At 36.1% G+C, this 16571-nt stretch overlaps 1 protein-coding gene across 4 annotated transcripts in view; it reads left to right on the top strand.

Annotated features, from left to right (window-relative positions):
* The window catches only part of RAPGEF2 (Rap guanine nucleotide exchange factor 2), a 201933-nt gene that overhangs the window by 134054 nt on the left and 51308 nt on the right, over nt 1-16571 (top strand). For all 4 annotated transcript variants that reach the window (XM_014944711.1, XM_014944719.1, XM_014944726.1 and 1 more), the window contains one exon: nt 9800-9931. In XM_014944711.1, coding sequence (XP_014800197.1) covers nt 9800-9931 — 132 coding nt within the window. The remainder of the gene's footprint in view (nt 1-9799; nt 9932-16571) is intronic.

Here is a 16571-nt window from a genome sequence, read left to right as displayed (position 1 = left end):
AGTCTGGAATAGTTAATCAATTTGTGGAAAACACGCATTTCCTCCCATCACATTAAAATTGAAAACTAAAAAAAAAAAAAAAAAAAAAACAACACACAGCCTGGTGTCAGGTTTTTCTGTTTGGAGGAGTGACATGGATCTCGAAGGGATTTTCTGGGTCACTGCCATTACACACTGTTGCACAGCACATTCATAACTTTGTCTAGCTTTGGTTTGAAAGCCTTCTCAACCGCTGCTCCTGTTGAGCCTGGTTTTGAGAATCTCCGTGGTTCATTAGGTAGCAACCTTCTTTCAACTTCCTGCTCATTAGTCTTTGCGCCTGCATTGCCTTTTACTGGAAGTATTTCTTTTTCCTCCTTCTTATTTCCAGATAGTGATCATACCCTCTCTCAGCTTGGGCTGAATTAAGCCATGCTCCTCTTGCACTTTCTCAAATAATAGTTTTTCTTCTGATAATCTGATAGTTCTTCTCTGAATCTATGTATGTGTATGGCTTTAAGTCTATCTTCATTGCAAACATACAGCTGGGAACGTGGGCTGCCTTTCAAAATAAGGTCTCTGCTGGCGCCATGGAGAAGAGCCCAGAACCTCTGTATTTCTGGATGGTGCATGCTGTGATCTCGCTGGATTATCCTTCTGCTGTATCACCTTAACAGTTCAATCACCTTCTGATACGCTGATACACTGAAACTCTTTTCACAGTCATTTCTGACAGAGAAGTTCGTAGGTTCTTGGGTTTTGTCTCCAAGTGCATGATCTCACATCTTCTCCAATTGCATCTTATCTCTTACTCCAAGCAGAAGTCATCCTGCTCTCATAGAAGAGTGTCCTGCTCATCCCTTGTACCAAGAGTGTCTCTTTGCACTGTGTTACCAGCAGGTTTTACCAGTACTTTTGTTTTTTCCCCCCATCCTTCCTATATCTACCATTTTTTGTATCCGATCTTTAAAAATAAAAATTACTTGAGTAGCCCTTAATTTATTTTTAATTTATTCTAGAATCAATTCACTTTGATTTCTTTTACTATTGCAAATCAGTTCAGTGCAGTAAAATTTGGTGCTGTAGTTCAGCAGTAAAACACAGTCGTTCAGATTAATCAGCTGAAGTTCAAAACTGAGATGTCCCCTCATGAGTGTTTTGATAAACTTTACCAAGCTTAGTTCGATTGAGCAGAGTGCTATAATTGTGAAATGAAATATTCCATGATTTGTATAAAACAAAAAAGACAACACATGCTGTAAGAATGCCCATTGATAGAGGCTTCAACACTTGAAATGTACACTTACCGTAGTTGTTTGCTTTAACCATTTAAAATGTGTCCAGGATAGATATCTTCACCTTTACACTAGAATCTTTACTTGTCTGTAGTGGTTTTCAATCCTGAGTGGTGCTTTAAAGCTGAAAAGACTATCCTCTTAAAACTGTGTGCCATCAGTTTTACCCTGGCTTGGTGTAATTACTCCTTAGCATCCCCCATGGCCCTGGTTACACTGCTGTATAAGAAATCCCAAATGACTCTCTGTACAAGGTATATAAGCATTCCCTCACTTACTTAAAATGTTCTGCAGTATTTAAAACATCTTGCTTGAACATGTTTGAATTAACATTTCCTGTAAAAGTATGTGCCTACATAAAGTATTCTTGAGGTTTCTTTCTTTTTTCTTTTTTCCTTTTACATCCTTAGGCATAAATCTTTTGCCTGATATCCTGTGGAAGCAAAGTTTGTGACCAGGTTCTCTGTTCCTTCCTCTCCCACAGTTGCTTGTAACAGGCCAGAGAGTTCAAAATTCAACTTTATAGGTCTCAAAGTCCTGAAAGTAGGCCATTTAGTTTCCAGCCCAGCAGTAGCTCTCAGTGTATTAAACATGCAAACAGCCGCAAGAGGAAGTATTTAGAAATAATCTAACTGTGGGAAAAACATCAACTGGAACATGCATTATGTTAATATGAAAATCAGTTATTCCCAAGAGAGAGGTCTCTGCAAAGCCAGGCTTTATTAATATTTTGTCCTCCACATCTACTGCTACTAAATAATGGGGAGCTTTTACTGGAGTTCAGTGACTGAGCTCAGCTTTCTATGCTCCTACCCTAGAGATATTTCAGAAGTCAATTGAATGGTCTTTCCTTCAGCCAAAGCCGCAGTGGTCGTTGAGTGCCTCTCCCTAGTTGTCAGTTCTCATTATGTAGATTTCCACAACATGAATTCCCTCCCCAGTTTTATGCCGTGTTTTAGGGAAGCTGTTAGTTTGTGTGCAGGCGTGGGCTGCGCCGGCTCCGTCAGGGCTCTAAATGCCAGTGCTGGGTGAGGTGGTGGGTGCTACCAAGAGCCATACGGCATGGCCTCGTAAACGTGCAGACACAAGATACTGGAAGAGAAATTCTGCTTTTCACACTTTGAACCACTCTTCAAGGACGGGATCTGATCTGAACCGTAGATGTTTGTAAAGCAAACCAAGCCCATCACATAAAGTACCAGATCCTACTGGTGAATAAAGAGGAAGAAGGCCTGAAAAGCCTTCGTACTCAATCCTGGAAGGCTTCACTTTCACTGCAGTGTTTGGGGAAAAAAAATGATCAGATAGAACAAAAAAATCTTTCGGTGATTAAGTGGAAGGTACAGACAGAGACACAGATCTCGTTTGCCGTGGAGGAGATGGAAAAAAATATGTCTGAGAAATGCTGTTTTCTGTAAAATCTGCCTCTCCCGTGCAAACAGGACTGCTTTGTAAGTAACGCTAGGTGAGGTTAAATGACTGAAATGTTGTGAGAGGAGAAGAACCACGTTTCTCCACGTGGTTGTGGTTGCCAGAGGGTTGTTGCTACTTAAGTGTATATCCACAGGCAGAACAGTTGTAGAACAGCCTCTTTATTTTGAGCTGTTCTGATTTTAAAACCTCCACAGATGCTGCATTTCAAAAATACTAAATTATCCTTTGCTGCCCAATGAAGAAGTTACACTTTTACCAGGTATTTTCTGACTGAGAAAGACTTCTAAATAGAGTTCTAAGTAAAAATATTCTGATCTTGCAGACTCATTGCTGTTCATTTTAAATACCTGATAATGGTTTAAGTTCAGAATTTGAAAACCCTGAGAAAAACTTTGGAAAATGTAGTATGTTTTAGTTCAGTATGATTTAATGCAGTTTAGTATGATTTAGTTCAAATCCATTCTGCATTCATTTCTTATCTATTTTTGGTATACAGTCACTGTAAATACCTGTATGATACAAATTTTCCTTTTTAAATTTTTTTTATTTAATATTTATATCATTTGAGGTGTTGCAAATAAATTGACATCGTGTTTGTGTAAGGAATATTGTTTATGCCAGATTTCCTGAAAAAAACGCTTTTGAATGTAAAGCACTGCATTCTATCCGTGTCACAAATACTGCCAAAAGAAAAAGCAAGTACTAACAGATCTGGTCCTACAACAGATAAGGTAGTTACGTTAACTAAGAATGGGGGGTGCCAGTGATACATTTCATACTTTTGCTTTGAAAAGAGTTGTCCCTGAGAGCTTTCCTCTATTCCCCAGATACCCATTTGCATTTCACCACCTCTGTCCCTCTACAGATGTCAATAATCCTTCAAGCAAAGGATAATTATGTTCAGTGCATTAAATGCTCATAGGATTAGCTGCTGAGAACTATGAGATGTATAGTAAGTGGCAGCCTCTATGTGTTTTGCAAGGGAAACAAAATGAAATTCCTGTGCACTTGCTCTGTCTCTTGCTCTCTCTTCGAGACCAGCAGATCATGTTGTATTAACTTAAACCTCTGAATACTTTTATGGGGGGCTAACTATAGCAAAGTACCAGTGCAGGAAAATACAAAGAATTTGCCAGAAAAGATCCTTATAATGCTTATTTTTTTGCTAAAGGTGCTTTGCTGTGGGCTTTGCATATAAACAACTGCTTAACAGCAATAGTACCCAAATGCAAAATTTTCAGAGCATGGGTTGTGTCTTTTGTTGTATTCAAGATGAAGAATGTTTTTAAGATTAGGTCTTCATGAAGTTTGAGACACAGTTTCACATAAAGATGCCTATTTGAGGAAAATTTGGAGATTCAAAAAAGGTAAGATAGTATAAAGTGAATGATACAAAGAAGGCATAATTCAAGTCAGAAGGTTTTTATTTAACTCCCTCTGAAGTTTTCAGAGAAAATACGTAGAAACATCTTAATGTTTTCGATCCCACCCCTAAGTAGAAGGAAATCCTGCTTCCATGGGAAATGCGTCCTAATTTGAACTGTATATAGTTTGAACTTTTATTTTAGTTTTAACTCTGCACTGGACATGTCAGCCCACATCATGTCTGTAGGCAGAATCGATAGAAATTACTTTATTATTCTGTAATTACTTACATTGACTGCTGTGTTTTAAATCACTGAACCATAAAAATGTTTTCCTTGATGTCTCTCTTGGTTAGTGAAAGAATTATGTTGAAACAGCATGTTGATGAATACCCACCATTATTAGAAGTATTTTTTCCTTCAGTCATTAAATATCATAAATCTGGGTATATCTTTAAAACACATACAACAGACGTATAAACATCTAATATAAAAATGAACATTTGCATAAAATAGTGAAATAAAACATTACTGAATTGATAAGATACTGAAGAATTCTGGGTTGGTGATCTAAACATTTTAAAATGCCTGTCTTGGTGGGGCAAAAGATAATGGGAAGGACTAAGGCGTAGCATTTATTTTATTTGGCTGCCGTCGCTCTTCCATTATGAAAAGATACAGAATACCAAAATAATTTTGTTGCAATTTACTTATCTAGATAAGTGGGACTAAATTGATCATCAATAAAACCAACAAGCACCGTTTTGGGTGTTGGGTTTTTTTTTATTACGGTAGCTTTTCTTAGGTTTTATTAGTAAAGAGGTACTACAGAGTAAGCATTGAGATGCATGTGTTCAGAGGCTGAAGAATCAGTGTTTGCTTGTTTCTGTAATTGCAGAAAGTGGAAATAGCTTATAAAGGTAATATTTTGTGTTGCCTTATGTCTACCATACATGCTTGGGGTATCTCAGAGGCACCTAATCACCTATAGGATCATTCATTGGGAATTGCGTAACAGAATGTTATACCTTTGCTCTCTTAAATTCAATCTTTCTGCAGCTGTACTTCAGTCACTTTGCAGGCTTTATAAAGCTTTCATAAATTGGTGACTGGCATTTGGTAGAAGACCTTGTTTGTAAGATGTTTATTGATATGTTTGCTCTACAATGAATGGTGTATTGGAGCATTCCTCTTGTATTTTAGAATTATATTTTTGTGTATATCTTTCCCATTGGTGCATTTATATTTGTTGTTTTCACACATAAGTAAATTTATAAAATATAAACCCAAAAACCAAACAAAAAAAACCCAACAAAAAACAGAGGAATGCTATATAAATGATGGAAGGATTTTGATAGTGTTTTACTCATGTTTTGCTGTTTTCATGCCTTTTCATGACATATCTGAAGATTTTAATGTCTTGTCTAGTAAATATTCTGAAAATATATTAAATTTTTTAAAAATAAATACTGTATTAGTAGGATGACCCCAAGTAGAAGTTGCATAGAATGCAGCAGAGCTCAAGCATTTGGCCAAAACGCTAAGAAAGAGGAGAAGTCCATCACAGTCCCAGCAGTAGCACATATATTCATTGCCTTTTGTTATAGAGAAAGGCACACTGTAGGGTAGGAGAAAATAATGATGTTCTTAAAATAGGAAGAACATATTCAGTGCAAAGTAATTGTTAGCTTTGCATGCATAAAGTGGTGACTCACTTTGAGGGTGGAAGTAATAAATTGCTGCTTTTTAGATAGGAAGATGTGATAGGGTTTAAGGTATTGTACAGTTCAAAATCGAGATACCACTTTGTCCTTAAGATGGTTTCACATAATTAAGTTTTCATTTGTTTTATTGGCTTTCCAGAAGTAAAAGCGTGGAGTTCCCAGACATACTGTTTTTCCTCTGCTTTCTTTATGTGTGTATAAACTGTCTAAATCTGTGTATATATACACATGCATGCACACTTATTAAGTGCTATATGCATATTTATAAGATACTGCATTGACTTCTGTCAAATTAAGATTAGGGCTTTGGTGTTAACTACTTTATCTCTTCATGTTTTGTATTAAAACCTTTTTTCCCTCTTTATGTCATACTTCATTGGTTCTATGCATATTCCACCTTAATGTTTTCTCACTTATAACATTTGTCCTGAAAGTAGGTTATGAGGATAGTTTTCTGACCCTTTTAACAACTATTAGTTGTTTAATGTAGTGTAATGAAACTATATTTACTTAAGGATGACTCATGCATTTATTTTTCTAAATTATCCTGCCATGTTTTTACTTTGTCTGCTAGTTCATTTGGATCCTTCGAAACCAAAAGTTCAGTAACAAAGTTAAGAATTATAGTAGTTGCTGGCTTCAGCAAAGCTGTACTTTAGTGTTTCCATAACAAACAAAGTGCCTGTTATGGAAAATATACAAGGTGCTTTTGTTCCTTATTACTTTGAATGATTCCTTAAAACTAGTCATCATGTAATGAAAATACAAAACAAGATAAAAGTGTCTCTTTGGTTCTGATGCCATTTGTGGTGCCTTTAGTTTTTTATAGCTGATCTTACTGAGGCAAAGGGTATTATGTCCTTAGACTTTCTCATATTGCTGGATGATCTGGAGCATAAGGCATGTGTTATATATCTAGCCTGTATGAGCTTTAAAATGTTACATGAAAACCTTTCAGGTAGTTGTAGAGGGCAATGAGGTCCCCCCTCAGCCTCCTCTTCTCCAAACTAAACATGCCCAGGATGTTATTCTAGCTCTGCTTAGCAAAAGCCATTTACCAAACGTTGTGCTCCAGGAGTGACAGGTGTAGCCTCTCTTACAGAAGACTTAAGCTCATGTGATTTCTCATTTTCATCAGTGCTTTACTTTTTTCCCCATTGTGTACAACTCTGTACGATAATATTTTAAATAGCAGTATGTGACTTAGATAGAAATACATGTGTTTCTCACACATACTTTTCATTGACCTCACAATGTAAGTGTTTCAGCTTATTTAATTTTTTTTTTTTTCCTTGCACAACTTCTCACCTTAACTTATTTGGGAATAGGGCAGTTGAAGTGGATGCCGCTTTGGGGCATGTAGCACAGAGATGTAGTATTCTGCAAAGATGTGAGCATGTGCTTTCTGCTTGTGAATAGTCCTATTTGATTAGGATCAAAGTGACTAGTTAGGTTGCCCTAAGTAAAATGCCTGCTTCTGATCTTCTGCCGTCACCGCTTGGCAAGTCCAGCTCATGCAGCATGGCTTTGACTTGAGGAGTTATTCTGAAACCAGTAATCACCAAACATTCAGCTGATTGTCTACAACAACAACAACAAAAAAATATCAAAAGGCTCGCTTTTATATGCAATGTATTTCATCAGTTATTGTGGAATCCCCTGCCTCTTCCTGTTGCCTGTGTAGTAACAAAACATAAATCCTTGCTGCTCATTTAAAACCCTAAGTGCAGTCCTGATATTAAACATATCGTGATTATATTTTTAACATACTAACTGGATTTGCTTTGATGTAAGGTTTTTAAGAATTGTTATTGCATTGATAAAAGAGAAATGCAATTGTTAATGATGTGAAGATATTTGCAGAGCACTATGAAAAATTGAATGTGTTTGGCTGGGCACAAGATTGTGTTGACATGCACCTCCCTATGGAGTTAATATTTATTGGTGATTGAAATAGTTATTCCTTTATAAAATGTAAAGATCACAAAATATCGTAACTTTGAGTTATCACAAAATGTCCAAATCTTAGATGACTTGTGCATGTATCTTATAATAATATATAAGATTTCTACTTGGAAATAATCCTGGACTGCTTTAATTCTTAGAGATTGTACTTTTAGTAATATTGACACATTGCAAAAGCTATGCTGGTTCATTTGCTATACATTCTATCTATGGAACGTATACTTATTTGTATAATGGTTTGAATCATGATCAAAATTGAATAAAATGGCCTGAATAACAGGAAATAGTGTTCAATTTTGTGCTAATTCAAATTTACAGATGAAAAAGGGAAGTAGCAGAGACAAAAGATACTGTAACTAATGCCCTCCTTCATACTGTATTTTCTCCTCCTGGTATATCATCAGCAGTGGTGAGCATAATTAGATTTTTCTGGAGGCAGCATCCATGGCTGTATGTATTAGAATATTGCTTTTGTTAATTGCCCTTTCTTTGTTGATTGGTATATGAAGATCAACTCTAGCTCTGGGCTTACTGATGCTTTTTAGGATTATTAATGTCTGGTTATTCTTTTTAACCCCTCTTTCAGGTGAAATATTGAGAAACAATTGCTTAAAATGTAGCCATTCTTGCAGTTAGTGGATGCAGTCATAATAAAGAAGAAATTTTTTTCAGGAGTATTAGAATAGGGAGTGGCAGTCAGTCTAAATAAGAGTAAGGTTTCCAGTTGTCTGTGCTTTCACCACAAATCCTAAAGCCAAGGTTCTTTCAGGGCATGTTCCGTAAACAGATTTAAACCAGGCAAGCAGCAGTAAAATCATTCAGTACCTTTAACTGTATAGAGCTAATCATTTTCTCAATCACACTCTCTTGTGACTTGCAGATTACTTGTTTCATAACCTTTTATACTGATTGGCCTATTATATCTTAATAATGAATGAGCTCTTATTTTCATTTCCATCCAGGGAGAATGGTAATAGTGTCAAGGTAGTATTCATAACTGACATGGATGGACATAGTCTATACGACATTCTCAGTACAAATGCACTTCCAGAGAGTGTAATCTACCTTGAAACAAACAAAAAAGACCAAAGTTGTTTTTCTATTGGTTTGGACTTTTTTTTAAAATAATTAAAGCATTTATTGCATACCGAAATTTATGCATTTACTTATATTAACTAGTGGTGGGATGCAAGCTCCTTGGGGAGAGGGTAATTTGTTCCTGAAATAGTATATAAATACTTTTCCAGAGAGCAAATATTTTCCTTTATCAAAGTTCACTTTCTGCAGTCTGGCATTTTTTAAAGTTCTTACAGATTTTCATGGGAGCTGTGTGTGTAAAGCAATAGTAAAAATATATGTCACAAGTCTTGGTGGATGATTGTTAAAAGATCAAATATACTGTTTCGATTTGTTCTTCTGCACCGCATGTGAGCAAACTCATTTCAGGGTTTGTAGCTCTTTGCAGTGTGTCAGTCTTCCCACATTTCCTATTTGCCATCATACTATTTGGTTTAAAGTATAACAGATAGTTCGGTGCCTTGGATTTTACTTGTCTGTAATGTATTTTGTCAACTTCAGAAGCAAAAGTGTTAGCCAGAGCAGTACTTGGTTGGGGTTTTTTTAAGTATATGACTTTACTCTCTGTTAATCTCATTCTGCAGGAAACTGTTGATATTGAAAGTAGCACAATATTCATATGCGCTTTAATTTGATCCAAACCCCATAGCAAGATAATGAAGTGTTGTTGCTTCACCGGTGTGAATATGTGCTTTTTAAAAATCTCTCATATCTGTAGCAATTTGGTGGTATTTTGCTGACCTCTGCTTGAATTTAAAAACCTGCAAAACTCAAACTTTTATGCTGTGTTCTCAAGCCCCAAAAATTGCCCCTTATTTTTTGGGGAAATTAGGAAGCCTTAAGTGGTTTTCTTAATATACTTGGTACTGGCAGAGAGTAAAGTGTGACATAAATGATTTGAATTCATTTTGCTGTTTATCTACCTCAAATTGTAATGATGCTTTTTCTGCTCCACCTATAGCTTCCTGCAGATTTCACAAAGCTGCACCTTACTGACAGTCTCCACCCACAGGTGACCCACGTTTCATCTAGTCACTCAGGATGTAGCATCACTAGTGACTCAGGAAGCAGCAGCCTTTCTGATATCTACCAGGTAAGACTGGAATGGATGCTGATGGAAGGTGCAATTGCCAGCAGTTTTGACGTTAGTAGCTGAACACCTGGGCTGTTGTGTGTTGTCAGGTTTTTTTTGTCTGAAGAAGCACTCAGTAGATATTACAATGCAAAAAAAAATTATTATTTTTTTTATAACTTCAGGGTTTTGTCTGCCATGTAATGAATCTGATATCTGAAAACTCAGCAAGTAATCTGCAGCATAGTGATTTGACACGTGTTGCCATAGTTTGTCAGGATCCTGTAGAGTAGAGGTGTAGTGTTTGGTAACATTGCAGCATTGCTCTTCATTAATTTTCTTTGCAATTTGTGATTTTGGGAGAGGAAATATTCTTGAACTTCAGCACAGAGAGCCAGTGTGGCCTCTCTTGCAGATGTCCATGGCGGGACCTTGGAGGTGAAGGAGTTCTGTACCTGACTCCAGCATTTCACCGCATCTTTCTGTCTGTCTGATTTGCCATATGTATAACAGCTACTGTGATGTTTACCGATCAGAGTTTCGAAACTATAGATTTAGGACCTTGTAATGTGAGGGATTTTTCTTCTTGATGCTGTATTTTACAGTTCTTAGATGTGTTGGCTTCAAAAATGTAGAACATATTTGGTGGCAGGGAGAAAGAAATGCGCAGTGAGCAGCCTGACTTGAGGGGCGTATTCCAATTTCCTCACCCTCTAGAGACCTGGTGCCAGACTCTCTGTAGTGCTTTCTCTCTTGTCTGTCCTGGGAAAGATGGGAAGATTGAACTGGTGACACTCTTTAAGTTGTCTTTACTTGTGAGGGGCCACCTTGTCGAAAGCTCCGTGGTCTGCGTTTGGAACAGCTTGAGTTTGGAGGCACTGTGAAACGGATTCAGAGAGTCCCTAGAGGACTTGGGACTTCTCCAAATGTGTACTTCCTCCAAATATAAATTGAAAAAAAATCTGAAATAAAATTAGGAAGTCTACATCCTTCACTTGATGTTTACAGTTCTTGCAATGTCAGAGAATGATTTGTCCTTCTGATAGGAAAGTATAGCAATTTGTTATCCTGAAAAAAAAAAAGGAATGAAATGTAAATAAAATGTTGTTCTATCAAAATGATCATAAAAAATTAGTGAGACCACTTCTACATGAAGTATTGCTTATTAGAAGAGGAATAATGTTTGTTTGGGATGCTTCTAAAAATGCAAGTGTAGTCATTTAAGCAATGGGAAAAGCATCATCCGTACAAATACATACAGCTTCGGATGTGAGCACAGTTGTAGCATGTAGTCTGCTTCAGGTGAATAAGCTTGTAGGCTTTTCTGTGGGAGAGGAGAGGTTATAAAAAGGTCCCAGTTCAACTTAGACAGTAATTGCAATAATGCAAAGGTTTATTTTTGTGGAAATTGCCAAAGTAACTGAACACTGGCATATGCCAGTCAAGTGTGTTTGTCAGAATTTCTTCTGAAGAGAGGATTACTTAAACCTAAATCCTGTCTCTATGCTATGAGGGTGAAGAAGATATAAAATCAGCTTTGTTCTTCAGGTCTTCCATAGATTTTCATAACTTTCATTCCAAAGATTTTCACTTTAACATAAAAATAACAAGTGCCTCTAGAGACATAGTTGTAGGTGGCATATAGTTATAGTCATACTGTTGCTCTCGATAGGCTGGAAGTATATTTTTGCAAAGATTTCCAGCAGAACTTTCATAGTTGTGAAAAGAATCACCAAATTTCTGGGAAATTAAAAAAAAAAAAACCAACAAATAAACAAAACATCAAACAACTGTACAAAAACTTCAGAGAAATGCTTACTTATGTCATCACTAACATTGTGTATGACTCCCGTGATAAGTTTTGTATGCAATAATGGATTCAACAGAATGTTTAGTGTTCAGAGAGAGTTAATGGATTTCTGAAGTATTTATGTGGAGAACATTTACTTTTAAAATAGTCTTTTAAATTTAATTTTAAATACCAATTCATTCTTGCTGATCTTAAAATATATTATCTGGTTTCTTCAATTAATAACAAATTAATGCCTCATTTAAAGATGTCTTGGCACAGATGCATTGAGAACCGTATAATTGTACAGTGTTAAAGTACTCGTTAAAATAATTTATGGCCATATCAACATCTAGAAATATGAGCATGTATTGTGGAATGTAACCCCATGTTTTTGTGTAAATACACATACTTGAAGAGAATATTTATTAAGAAAATGAATTGATAAATTCAGGTATGGAAACTGTAAGGTTCTTAAATTCTTGAATTTAGACTTAATGGTACCAAAGATTGTTTGATTTAATGATTTCTCATATTGTGGTAAATCATAAATTTCTGACCTCAATTTTAGTCATTAAGGAACGCAATGTAGCAGTGTTAAGTTAGGTTAAACTACTGCCAACCCCCTCCCCCCAACAAAATATAATGGTTATAACTTGAATTCTTTAGGGTTAAGTCTAGGATTAAATATTATTGAAACCAAGAGGTTGGATCAGTCATTCTCTCTCAGTTGTTTGCCTTTTAATTCTCTTCCAAGTGTTTATTCAAAACCATCACCAAGTCATGTACGTGTTATTTTTTTTACTCAAATTTAAGAGGTCTTAGGCAAAGCTCAGTATCATTGTTTCTCTGATTCTTATGTTCTGTATATAATGGCATTTTTCTGTTCAGTAGGGTGGACTTCTGTTCCTTATGGCTAAGTAGAAAGCAATGATTTAGAAAGATAGCCATGTTATCTTGCAATTGATAAATAAAATAAATTCTTTCTTTTTTAAATTATACTATTAATTAGATCTTTGTTATTGAAATCTGAGGTAATAGTATGTCATGTTTGCATCCTAGTAAGTTTTAATTCTGTAGTCTTAAGAGCAGCTGTTTGCAGTGAAAATTTGTTCATGGCCTTTTAAGATTTTTTTAAATAAATTATGAAGCTGAATCTTCAGATGCTTTCAGCATTGTGCTGAGAATATTTCCTTTTAAATATTAATGCTGTAACTAAATTTGTTTGTTGAATGTTGCACATGAAAGAACTTCTTTTAGGAGAAGAAGTACTTACCAAAATAAAATAAATAATCCTTTGTGTTTACCTCTCTCCAAGTCTCAAAAATATTTCAGGTGCCAGTCAGTAAGGTCCTTAAACATTGTTACTTTTATTTTAGGAAATTAGTTCAGAAAGTGACTAACACTGTAATATGACTGGAGAGAAAGGGGATGCTGAATGTTAATAGATTGTGTGCTGGCTTATGTTTGCCAAGAGCAATAGTTGTGTTGATTTGGCAAAGCAGACCCTTCACTGCTGCTTCTCATGTTCGGCTGCTCACTCCTGTTTCTCGTGTTTAGTTAATGCTTCCTGTATGGAAGCACATACCCATTCCTATATGTTCCTAAATGCTTCCTGAACCTGTCACGTACATTACCAGATGATGATTCCAGTTTGGGAGCAAGGAGATTTTAAGCCCGTGAATGTTTGTTATTCCCCCTCCCAGTTTTGGGAAGGTGGTGTTGTGTTGGCTAAGCTCTTTCCTTTGCCAGCCTTCCTTTGCCTTATCCTGTCCTCAGCCTGGTGGCTTCCTGCCGGCCCTACGTGCCCTCTGGTCTCTGCCCAGATACGCCCGGCGGTACAGGAAACCAGGAACATCCTTTCCGAGCCCCTCCCAGGATGTCTGCATTGCTTGGAAATTTTCAAGATGTCAACTTTGTTTTCCCACGAGTCTGACGTGGTAACTTGTCCACCTACCAGAAAGTCTCCCTGAGGGAGCCCAAACCTTTATCTCAAACCATGCAGCCTGTCCCTAAGTCACTGTATGCAAAATAAAGAGGTTTTACCTTAAGATTAAGTCAGTCTTTCTGACTGTATCAGCCACCAGGGTTCTGGGCATCATAGAATACCAGGTCAGAAAGGACCTCAACGATAATCTGGTCCAACCTTTCTTGACAAAAGCACTGTCTATTTGTGATGGCCCAACACTCTGTCCAGCTGAATCCTAAAAGTGGTCAGTGATAAGGAATCCACCACTTCCCTGCAGAGATTGTTCCAATGGCTGACAGTTCTCATGGTGAAAATTTTTTCTCTTGTCTCCAGTCAGAATCTCCCCAGAAGTAACTTGTACCCTTGTAATGCAAGGATGACTGAAACAGGTAAACTAGGTCCTACTGAACTCCCCCTCTGCAGCTTTGGCTCAGTCTTGTGGAGTGTCTTGGCCATCTTGATGTTTTCGATCCCACCCCTAAGTAGAAGGAAATCCTGCTTCCATGGGAAATGCGTCCTAATTTGAACTGTATATAGTTTGAACTTTTATTTTAGTTTTAACTCTGCACTGGACATGTCAGCCCACATCATGTCTGTAGGCAGAATCGATAGAAATTACTTTATTATTCTGTAATTACTTACATTGACTGCTGTGTTTTAAATCACTGAACCATAAAAATGTTTTCCTTGATGTCTCTCTTGGTTAGTGAAAGAATTATGTTGAAACAGCATGTTGATGAATACCCACCATTATTAGAAGTATTTTTTCCTTCAGTCATTAAATATCATAAATCTGGGTATATCTTTAAAACACATACAACAGACGTATAAACATCTAATATAAAAATGAACATTTGCATAAAATAGTGAAATAAAACATTACTGAATTGATAAGATACTGAAGAATTCTGGGTTGGTGATCTAAACATTTTAAAATGCCTGTCTTGGTGGGGCAAAAGATAATGGGAAGGACTAAGGCGTAGCATTTATTTTATTTGGCTGCCGTCGCTCTTCCATTATGAAAAGATACAGAATACCAAAATAATTTTGTTGCAATTTACTTATCTAGATAAGTGGGACTAAATTGATCATCAATAAAACCAACAAGCACCGTTTTGGGTGTTGGGTTTTTTTTTATTACGGTAGCTTTTCTTAGGTTTTATTAGTAAAGAGGTACTACAGAGTAAGCATTGAGATGCATGTGTTCAGAGGCTGAAGAATCAGTGTTTGCTTGTTTCTGTAATTGCAGAAAGTGGAAATAGCTTATAAAGGTAATATTTTGTGTTGCCTTATGTCTACCATACATGCTTGGGGTATCTCAGAGGCACCTAATCACCTATAGGATCATTCATTGGGAATTGCGTAACAGAATGTTATACCTTTGCTCTCTTAAATTCAATCTTTCTGCAGCTGTACTTCAGTCACTTTGCAGGCTTTATAAAGCTTTCATAAATTGGTGACTGGCATTTGGTAGAAGACCTTGTTTGTAAGATGTTTATTGATATGTTTGCTCTACAATGAATGGTGTATTGGAGCATTCCTCTTGTATTTTAGAATTATATTTTTGTGTATATCTTTCCCATTGGTGCATTTATATTTGTTGTTTTCACACATAAGTAAATTTATAAAATATAAACCCAAAAACCAAACAAAAAAAACCCAACAAAAAACAGAGGAATGCTATATAAATGATGGAAGGATTTTGATAGTGTTTTACTCATGTTTTGCTGTTTTCATGCCTTTTCATGACATATCTGAAGATTTTAATGTCTTGTCTAGTAAATATTCTGAAAATATATTAAATTTTTTAAAAATAAATACTGTATTAGTAGGATGACCCCAAGTAGAAGTTGCATAGAATGCAGCAGAGCTCAAGCATTTGGCCAAAACGCTAAGAAAGAGGAGAAGTCCATCACAGTCCCAGCAGTAGCACATATATTCATTGCCTTTTGTTATAGAGAAAGGCACACTGTAGGGTAGGAGAAAATAATGATGTTCTTAAAATAGGAAGAACATATTCAGTGCAAAGTAATTGTTAGCTTTGCATGCATAAAGTGGTGACTCACTTTGAGGGTGGAAGTAATAAATTGCTGCTTTTTAGATAGGAAGATGTGATAGGGTTTAAGGTATTGTACAGTTCAAAATCGAGATACCACTTTGTCCTTAAGATGGTTTCACATAATTAAGTTTTCATTTGTTTTATTGGCTTTCCAGAAGTAAAAGCGTGGAGTTCCCAGACATACTGTTTTTCCTCTGCTTTCTTTATGTGTGTATAAACTGTCTAAATCTGTGTATATATACACATGCATGCACACTTATTAAGTGCTATATGCATATTTATAAGATACTGCATTGACTTCTGTCAAATTAAGATTAGGGCTTTGGTGTTAACTACTTTATCTCTTCATGTTTTGTATTAAAACCTTTTTTCCCTCTTTATGTCATACTTCATTGGTTCTATGCATATTCCACCTTAATGTTTTCTCACTTATGACATTTGTCCTGAAAGTAGGTTATGAGGATAGTTTTCTGACCCTTTTAACAACTATTAGTTGTTTAATGTAGTGTAATGAAACTATATTTACTTAAGGATGACTCATGCATTTATTTTTCTAAATTATCCTGCCATGTTTTTACTTTGTCTGCTAGTTCATTTGGATCCTTCGAAACCAAAAGTTCAGTAACAAAGTTAAGAATTATAGTAGTTGCTGGCTTCAGCAAAGCTGTACTTTAGTGTTTCCATAACAAACAAAGTGCCTGTTATGGAAAATATACAAGGTGCTTTTGTTCCTTATTACTTTGAATGATTCCTTAAAACTAGTCATCATGTAATGAAAATACAAAACAAGATAAAAGTGTCTCTTTGGTTCTGATGCCATTTGTGGTGCCTTTAGTTTTTTATA

This window comes from Calidris pugnax, unplaced genomic scaffold (assembly GCF_001431845.1).
Source record: "Calidris pugnax isolate Ruff unplaced genomic scaffold, ASM143184v1 scaffold15, whole genome shotgun sequence".
NCBI lineage: Eukaryota > Metazoa > Chordata > Aves > Charadriiformes > Scolopacidae > Calidris > Calidris pugnax.
The sequence above is the reverse complement of the archived record's forward strand: the minus strand, read 5'-3'. Positions and strand labels throughout refer to the sequence as shown.